This window comes from Pyrus communis, chromosome 7 (assembly GCF_041283825.1).
Source record: "Pyrus communis isolate YQ-2024b chromosome 7, ASM4128382v1, whole genome shotgun sequence".
NCBI lineage: Eukaryota > Viridiplantae > Streptophyta > Magnoliopsida > Rosales > Rosaceae > Pyrus > Pyrus communis.
In genome coordinates this window covers 2,382,308-2,392,500 of record NC_142571.1, presented here as the reverse complement: position 1 = coordinate 2,392,500, position 10,193 = coordinate 2,382,308, and the positions used below count along the sequence as shown (strand labels likewise).

The following is a 10,193-nucleotide window of genomic DNA, read 5'->3' as shown; positions in this document are numbered from 1 at the left end:
GTTTGGAATGTTCGAATGCAAGCCAATTTTGACACCGATGGAACCAAACGCCAAAATGTGTGCACATGAAGGAAAAGATTTGGAAGATGCGACAATGTATCGACAATTGGTAGGTAGTCTGATCTACTTAACCTTGACTCGACCTGACATTTCTTATGCAGTTGGTGTGATGAGTCGGTACATGCAAAATCCAAAGAAGCCTCATTTGGAAGCAGTTCGACGAATACTGAGATATGTGAAGAGTACAATTGACTATGGTCTTTTGTACAAGAAAGGTGAAGACTGCAAGTTAGTTGGTTACTGTGATGCTGACTATGCGGGAGATCATGACACCAGGAGATCAACAACTGGGTATGTGTTTAAGCTTGGTTCTGGAACCATCTCTTGGTGTAGCAAGAGACAGCCAACGGTATCTTTGTCAACCACAGAAGCAGAGTATAGAGCAGCAGCAATGGCAGCTCAAGAGAATGCATGGCTAATACAGTTGATGAGTGATCTACATCAACCAGTAGATTATCCAGTACCATTGTACTGTGATAACCAATCGGCAATTCGCTTGGCGGAAAATCCAATCTTTCATGCAAGAACTAAGCATGTGGAGGTACATTACCACTTTATCAGAGAAAAGGTTCTGCAAGAAGAGATTGAGATGAGACAGGTCAAGACGAATGATCAAGTTGCGGACTTGTTCACAAAAAGTTTAAGTACAGGCAAGCTCGAAAATTTTCGCTGTCTACTCAGCACAGTGCAAAGAATGAGAGCTGACATTGAGGGGGAGTGTTGAGAATCAATGTCAATTGTAGGTGAAGTAGGTGGATGTTGTAGGTGAAGTAAGTGTGTGAGGTTGGTGAAGTAAGTGGAGGTTGTAGGTGAAGTAGGTGGATGTTGTAGGTGAAGTAAGTGTGTGGTGTAGCTTTCATTTGGTTTGCTATAAATACCCAAGTCCTCAAGCATTGTATATCATCCAAGGAGAAACAAAGCCTAGAGATAAATAAGAAAAGCTTTGCTAATTAGTTTGTTTTGTGAGCTTTCTTTAAGAGTGTGCTCTATTTTCTTCTTCTTCTTGGGATCATTAGAGTTATCTTGGATACTCTTCTTATTCAACAGGGCGCACACACACACACACATCATCGGATCGTAGCTACCTTACCTTGCTTGGCCTCTGAAATACTCTGGATGAGTCACTCTTATATGGAAAACCAATATACTAATCATTAAACTACTCAAAGCTTGTGAAAATACAAAGGAAAAGACTCAAAATTCCTTTATTTGCTCAAAACGAGGATTGAAAATACTTCAAACTAGGTTCACAAGCCGCCATGCACCGTCACGCGCCGCTACGCTTCTTAGAGAGCCTACACGAGCCGGTACCATGTGGTGGTTGCCGGTGCTGAGCCATTCCTTTGTCATTGAGATTTCGGTCACTAGACGAAATATTCCATTTGCATCAAGAATATTCAGTGAAGGAATGTATCTTTAGAATATTTTATTTCAATTGTTTGAACTGAATCTGAACATGGTTTGGACTAGTCTCGTTGCTGGTTCACCTTGCCGAATTGTGACAAATTTTGTTGGGATTCTTCCAGTCGTCACCGCGCCATCATCGTTGGTCCGACGTCTGATTTGAGACTATATCTAAATTCCTAGGAGTGAGACGAACCTAATAGTTGAGGTATCGAGGGTTGATCCCTTGTTGTTTGGCCGCAATCCCTTCACAGTCCTTCAATTTTTTCACTGGAAGCTAGGAATGAGACGAACCTAATAGCATTTTCTCCTCTTCAATCTTTTAAAACGCCGCTAATTACCATAAGCAATATATATAAAACTTGACTTGCTCAACGAGATAAATCGAATGGTGTTGGTTAGATCTCTTACCGTTGCCAAAAGCAGCCATGAAAATCACTCATCGCCAGAGCTCGTAGAATCTGAGCCTAGGGTCCGAATTTGAAGGAACAGTGACTGGGGTTGACTTTGTGTTGGAGAGGCAGTCACGATCATAGTGGTTTTTTTTTTTTTTTTTTTTTGGGGGGGGTTGGTGGTGTCACCTTCTTCCTACGTGCAGGGCCGATCCTGAGATTTTGGAGGCCCTGTGCGAGACTCAAATGGAGGCCCTTTCAAGGTCTAAATTTTGGTTGCTATATTTTCTTTTATATTTTATATTTTTTTTTGTGTGTATAAATTGATATAAACCAAAAGAAAATAAATTAAAAAGAAGCATGGTTTGGTGGCTATGTATCTGCATTCTTTATTTTTTTGAGTTCGAAACTCCTTACTTTTTAAATACAAAAGGCATGGTGTGGTGGTTATGTACATTTCATATCATCGTACATATATCATAATCAGAACAACTTATACTCTTTATTATGAACTGCATTTTTTCTAACTCCCTAAAGTGAGGATGATTATAAACCCCACTTGGGTTGATTGTCATTAGATTAGTTAGATTTTGAGATTCATGTCTTAAATCAATTAAACCAAATTAATTTAACGGTAATCAATAGGGGATGAGCATCACCTGCTCACCTCCACCTTAGTGTTGTGAGCAAAGTTGTATTATATATATATATATATATATATATATATATATATATATGACTAAATGGTCTTCAAATAGAATGAAAATTAGATGATCCTTAAAAGTTGACCACAGAATAAACGAATGACATGTATTCGATTAAATGATATCATATATGGAAAAGGGGTTTTAAAGATTATATCTTGAAGCTTTTAAGGATTTTAATTAATTATAATATTCCTAATCATAAATTTATCATCAAAAGTTATCTTTTATAATGATAGAAATTAAACTACAAATATTAAAGAGAAAAGAAAAAATTAATGTAGTTCAAAAAAGGCCCAAAAAGGGTTTTACTGAGACTCTAACCCTTCCAGAAATTAATATAAGTACCAGAGTTTGACAATTCCCCCAAGGCAACATTGTGAATTACATTCACACTCTTTTTATATGTAATATATTATAAAGATTATTAAAATTCAGGGGCCCCTAAAAATCGGGGGCCTGTGCGGTTGCATGCCTGGCACCCCCTCAGGGCTGGCTTTGCCTACGTGCGAAGTGAGTGAGAGTGAGTGAGAGAAAGAAAGATGGGAGCGGAGTGAAAAGAGATAGTAAAGACACTGAGGAAGAGAGGGAGAGAGCACATGGAGAAGTGAAAGAGTGGGTATGAGTGGCACGCAAACCAACAAAATAAACAGTAACATTAGCATCGAGAATGTGATAAAATTACTAAAATGCCATTGACGTCAAAGTTTAATCAAATCTTCGTTTTAACTCCAAATTCTGTTCCGCTTGCTCACACGTTCATATATGTAAAAATTGTATATTTAATGATAATCATTTAAGATATTACAACCTATATTTATACACAAACTATAAGATATCTTCCTAGTGGTTACAATAAAACGGAAAACCCATTATATCCTAATAAAGGCTAGTAACAACATAACGGCAAAAACACTAATGTATTGTCATTGAAGACCCTTAACTATGGTAACTCCCGCAACCCCCTAACAATATGGACGAGTATTACAAGAATATGGCAAGAAAGGGGACAAAATCTGAAGTGAGCTCAAATGTCCACATCGGATTTCCACTAAGCCCTTTCATGGAATTTTTGTCATTTTACAATTTTATAAGGGAATTGTTATTGGCACTTCAAAATTCTCATTCTACACTCCAAACTTTCTATATTTAGAAAGAAAAATATACTTGTGAGGAATGTAGAATGAGATTTTTGAAGTGCTAATAATACTTCCCTTTCAGAAATTAAAATACAATATAACTAAGAGCGAGTCGTAACAATTAAAGCCTAAACCCTAATTTATTATACTAGCTAAACCTTATTAATAACCACAAGTATGGCTATGTATAACATGAAGAACACACGATTAAAACTCAGTCAAAGGTTCGTAAATATACAATCCAAAAGTGATCGCTACCATTAACCCTAACTCTATATATCCGATTTAATGACAAAAATGCAATATTCAGGAACAGGTAGTGTCAATCATGTCAATTTTTAGAGGCAGATTGTCTGCCTTCCTGTTTGGATGTCATTCTCATCCCCTCAACATTTTATATTCTTATTGTTTTTTATCTTATTTTCTCTAAAAAAAATCAATATAAAATGTTGACGTGACTTAACCATAACCGCACAAAATATGAAGGGATGGAAATGACACCCAAACAGGAGGGCGGACAATCTACCTCCCAATTTTTATTCTAATCTAGTTGGTGATGACGTACGTATACTATTTTTTATTTGCGTAATTTTCCATCTTTGAAAAACCGAACTTCGTTGAACCTTCCTCCCAGTTTCTCACAACCTTCTCAGTTTCCACACCAAGTTCCAACTCCTATATATAAAGAGTCGTGTCAAGGTCTCGTATCCACACATTCACATACTCAGACACTACCTAATAGTACTACTAAGGGTTATTACGTAAGCCAGACTATAAACCATGGTCTGCCGGAAGGTTCTTGTCGATGAGGTGTCCGGTTGGCTGAGAGTGTTCGCTGATGGCTCAGTTGATCGGACGTGGACTGGACCGCCTCAGGTCCAGTTCATGACTGAGCCAGTTGCACCTCACGATGAATTCATTGATGGAGTTGCCACCCGAGATGTTTACGTTAACGAAAACCTCCGGCTACGAATTTATCTACCGGAGACAAACCCGGAAGATTCTTCGAAGCTCCCCATAATCCTTCACCTCCATGGAGGTGGCTTTTGTATTAGCCAAGCGGATTGGTACATGTACTACCAAATGTACACCAAGCTTGCACGCTCAGCCAAAGCCATTTGCATCTCGGTCTACTTAAGTCTCGCGCCCGAGCACCGTCTCCCCGCTCCAATCATCGACGGCTTCTCTGCGTTGCTGTGGCTTCGTTCCGTTGCACAAGGCGAGTCATACGAGCAATGGCTAGTCAGCCACGCAGACTTCAACCGTGTCTTTCTCATAGGGGACAGCTCGGGTGGAAATCTCGTGCATGAAATTGCCGCTCGAGCAGGGAAGGTGGATTTGAGTCCGTTAAGGCTAGCGGGTGGGATTCCTATCCACCCAGGCTTCGTTCGAGCGGTGAGGAGTAGGTCGGAGTTGGAGCAGCCAGAGTCACCTTTGCTAACCCTAGACATGGTGGACAAGTTTTTGAGCTTGGCACTGCCAGTGGGGTCGACCAAGGACCATCCAATAACTTGTCCGATGGGCCCCGAAGCATCGCCTTTGGATACTCTGAAGCTGCCGCCGTTTCTTCTATGTATAGCTGAGATGGACATGATAATAGACACTGAGATGGAATACTATGACGCTATGAAGAAGGCTAAGAAGGATGTGGAGCTTCTGATTAGTCCAGGGATGAGTCATAGCTTTTATCTTAACAAGATTGCGGTGGATATGGATCCTCAAACGGCTGCGCAAACTGAGGCTCTAATTTCAGGGATCAAAGACTTTGTCAACAAGCACTAAAAGATATCGAGCTCTAATTTCTGGGATCAAAGACTTGGTCAACAAGCACTAAAAGATATCGACTTTGTAGTTGCTAAGAACGTTACTATATGTGGCCATTTATCGGTCCGTTTGCTTCATACCCACTATATATATACACTTCTGTAATGAAAATAAAAATTGCAACTTCTTATCTTTAACTCTCTTTTTTTCCCAGTTACCAACCCTTATTTAACATGATTTATGCAAATTTTGATTAATATCTTGAAGTTATGATTCACATCCATATGGTGGGTCATTTCATCATTTATATATATAACTTGGTTTTTTGAATGGGGGATCTTCAATTGTTGGTCTTTATCTTCTTCCTCTAACCTCAGTGTCATAGGCGGTGACATGCATGTTTCGTCGGGGGCCTTTACCCAACAACTTAGGCGGATCTTCAATTGGTGTCCTTAGAAGTCATACAGGACACTCTTTCAACGTCATAAAAAAAATATTTAATGACACCCACAAGGAGAGTTTTGGCTGACGAAGAGGCACATCGGGTGTAGACCTAGCCGATGAACACAAATTTTGTCGGGCAAACTTTAAGGTATTACGCGCCATTTTATTTCTCTTGGCGTCAAAAACTTGCCGACAAATATAACCTTGACTTACGACTCTAGCTATTCCGTCTTTTAAAGGTTTTGAGTAAACCTTAAATGTTGACCAGTTTTGCCCTACCAACTAAATAATTCGTCAAGTAAAATACCTTTTCTAGAAGAAATGTGGTTCGTCGGGCAAAGTTTTGTAGAGCAAGCCCTATTTTCTGGTAGTGCATGTGGTGTGTGCTTCGTTCTACCATTATATCTGCTATTCTATTGAACCAATCCCAAATGCCCAAAAATTCCCGAGGTCCAAAAATCCTCATACGGCTTCAGTACAAGTTATTCCTCATATATATTGTCAACTGACTTTATAGTAGAACTTTGACTTCCTTCATGGTATTAGACTAGTTTGCCTCATGTGCGAGCCTAGCGGTTACGCGTACTCTATGTACACGATTTGTTGAAAATTCGATACACATGATAGAGCGTGTTGAGATGAATCTCATATTCGTGAATGGTGAGACCTTGTATGAGCTTATATAAGTAAATTAATTGGACTACTTTTCATATTGATAAAAAATTTTATGATGAAATTTTAACTTCCTTAAATTATATCATTGACGATTGCCTAAATCTCAAGACATCGTTTGAACATATAGTAAATGCAGTTTAAGAAAAAAATTTCTCCATAAAAATAGGAAACCAAAGTTAATAAAAAACTAATTCTAATAAAAAAAACTTTTAACAAAAATTCTAATAAATTTAAATAAACATAAAATCCCAACAAGATATTATTGTAGGCGGCTTGAATCTTCTATTTACCTACTTTATTTGGTGTTATTATGCGCAATAGGGCTGTACTGTAATTTTCTTTATTATTGACAGGAATTGGTAAAGATCCTATGAATTATAACCTTAGACCCCAAGAAACTTTGAAAGTGTGGATGTCGCCTTTCGACAAAATGCCGGACACAGATGGATACAACAAGCTGGTTTTTTGGGAAAAGGATCCGGGAAAAAGGATCCAGTGAGGATCATTTTCCTAGGATGTGTGATTTCATCTGTTTATCGTATATCGTGCAATTAGTTTTTGTTAGATATTATTTATATTTAATTTTAAATTTTAAAATGATTTCTGACCGCACGATGTACGATGAATGGATGAGATCATAAAAATGATCCGGCGAGGATCCCTAGAAAAATGATCCGGCGAGGATCCTTTTTCGTTTTTTTCTAGTAAAAAACGGATGAGGATCCTCTCCAAATCCTCTTTGTGAGGATCTTAGGAATCCTGAAATCCTAACCGTTCATTGTACATTGTGAGATCAGTTTTTGTTAGGTACAATTTGTGTTTAATTTTTAATAAAATTTTTGAAATGATTGTTAACTGCATAATGTACGATAAACGGTTAGAATATGAGGATCCCTAAAATCCCCACAATTTGAATCCGGATGGGTTCCAAATCCGTAAAAAACTAACCTAATTCTTAGAATGCCCTAAATTGGTCATTTTCTCAAATTCTGTCTTGCATTTGTGATTGGTACTTTATTTTCTTTTGGACATGGTGCTCGGCCTTTTGTTCCGGTACGTTAAAGGCTGAGGATTTTTCGATAGCTTGTGAATATGATTCATGGCATATAAGCTACGAAGCCGGGCTTACCCCCTTTAATGAAAACATAACGATATATTTGTACTTAGAGGTGGCAAAATAAATATGTACTTAACTCATCATTCACAAGATTTTGAATATAAGACATTTAACTTATAAGTGAAGAAGAATACAACTAGATCATAGTACGTAAGTGACATATATATTGTGTTTTTGTCAACATATTATATGAGGCGCGTTGCAATTATCATGTTACATTTCTTAAAAATTACATCAATTGCTAGGATAAACCATTTATCACATTGTATAATGAGTCAAATGACGAAATATCATTCTTATTGAGTAGATTTCAAACTCACTTTAAGAAAAGGAGGGGGACGTGCACTAATTTCAACTTTCTTAGTAGGTTACTTCAACTTTCTTCAGTATGCATTTGACAATTCATCACCAACCAGACACAGAGATTCATGACCCAGAAAAAAAAGTTGAACGGTATATATATGTGTGTGTGTCTATTTTTTGTATATATGGCCCAATTTTGGAATTTTCATATATATGGCCCAATTTACCTTTCAAACTTCCTTTCAGTGAGTTGACGAGTGGTTGCAGGTGCACGAATTGTTTGACGTTCAACATAGCACCGTATTGGGTTCCTGCTACTTTGTGCTGGTCGTGCATGGTGGACCGCTGTCTTCCATAAAAAAATTTAAGGGTAATGCTACAAACAAAATGTTGGGTGCACAGAACTCTTTTAAGTTACAAATTTTAATGGTTTATCGTCTGTCAAACTATCAAGTTAACTATTATTTTTAAGATCATTTGCTTTAACGAATGTTTGGATTGATACAACGTAGGTCCTTTTTTCAAAAGAATGAGATTCCTAATTTTATTTAAACTACTAGAATGAAACATTCACTGATATATGGCTATGAAGTCACTCCTTTGAAGACTTTTGACGGCTATGAAGTAACTCCTATGAAAGTTTTATTACAAGACAATAGGCAAACTCTTGCATATAAAAAACTTAAGGGCTCATTGATAATTATTTTATTTTTAGTTTTAGTTTTACATTTTTAAATAAAGAGGAAATATAAAGAATAAATGAGAGATCAATAATGATAGTATAAAGGATATGGAAGGATATGGAACAAATGCACATGAAACAGTGCACAACATGAAAATCAAAAACTAAAAGCTGATTCATGCATCATTTTATTTTTGTATATGTTATTTCATGTAAATTTCCCTCCTCTCATCTACCGCGGTCTCTCCACATTCTTAATTCATGCATCATTCTATCTAATTTCTTCCTCTCTAGTAAGGAAAAACAAAACTAACAAAGAATGATCATCAAACGGAGCCTAAACATGTGAACTTGGAATACCTACTTAATTTCGTAGCACCTAAACTAAGAGATTTTTTGTTAGATTGAGGACCTAATCAGCCCTTCTACATATGTATCATGGGTAAGGAATGAATGCTAAACCAAAAGGAAAGATTTTTTTTATTTTTTATATGAAGAAGTGAATCATGATCTCCACGCCAATTTTTCTCCATGCTTTTGTTTCGTTTGACAATTGTAAATTAGTAACACTTTCATAGAAACGACGAGTGATAAAGTTTTACTCTGGTCAAATCACAAAGGTTGAATTTTGAAACCAGACGTGGGTGCCACTCAGAGAGGCATATAAATTTCGTTGTATTGTTTGGAAGCAAAGGCGAATTGGGACCTTAGAAAATACTAGTTGCTACTCCAAATCAAGTAACCGACAACCGACTTCACAATAACATTTTGGAATTCCAATTTTTTTAGTCGCATAGACTTGGCTATTACAGAAGACTAGAATGATAGTGCATGTGACTCATCAAATCACTTTAGTAAGTTAATAAGGAGATGGTATGTGGGAATAGTTTGGTACATTGTTACCATTTCGTTCCCCGCTAATATGTCACGTAAACACATGCGGAAGTTAGTCATAAGATTAGGAGGAAGATATGTGCATGAATTCAAATGTTTGGGTTTTTGATAGATACAAAAAATAAAAATAAAAATGGAATCGTTTGAGCCTTCTCCATTTTATTAAGTTGTACCCAAAATTGATAACCAGTTTAGAAGTTGTTTAAGGCATACCGTGATGGTCATGGTACAATTGAGTTTTGCAAAAAAGTTGACAAAGGTTTATTTCATAGTAAGAAGGTGATGGAATTCTTAAAACATCATAAAAAAAGATCAAGATATGCACTTCTTGAGGGAGTTATTGTCAAGCATCTATTCCACCCTGATAGTGGTCCCGGGGTATGTGACATCCCACATTGTCCAGGGGAGTGATCCTTATATGTATATTCTCATCCCTACCTAGCACAAGGCCTTTTGGGAGCTCACTGGCTTCGGATTCCATAGGAACTCCGAAGTTAAGCGAGAAGGGGGCTAGAGCAATCCCATGATGGGTGACCCACTGGGAAGTTGCTCGTGAGTTCCCAAAAACAAAACCGTGAGGGAATGGTAAGCCAAAAGCGGACAATATCGTGTACA

The 10,193-nt window shown here is 37.4% G+C and overlaps 1 protein-coding gene across 1 annotated transcript; it reads left to right on the top strand.

Moving 5' to 3' along the window:
- Positions 1-4,396: 4,396 nt before the first annotated feature.
- LOC137735457 (strigolactones hydrolase CXE15-like) lies at positions 4,397-5,660 on the top strand. The gene has a single exon (XM_068474882.2). It carries the CDS (start codon positions 4,480-4,482, stop codon positions 5,479-5,481), a length of 1,002 nt encoding a protein of 333 aa, XP_068330983.1. The 5' UTR covers positions 4,397-4,479; the 3' UTR covers positions 5,482-5,660.
- Positions 5,661-10,193: the final 4,533 nt, after the last annotated feature.

Bases quoted from the DNA above. Each gene is read 5' to 3' on its own strand.
- LOC137735457 (XM_068474882.2), top strand. From the start codon at position 4,480: ATGGTCTGCCGGAAGGTTCTTGTCGATGAGGTGTCCGGTTGGCTGAGA.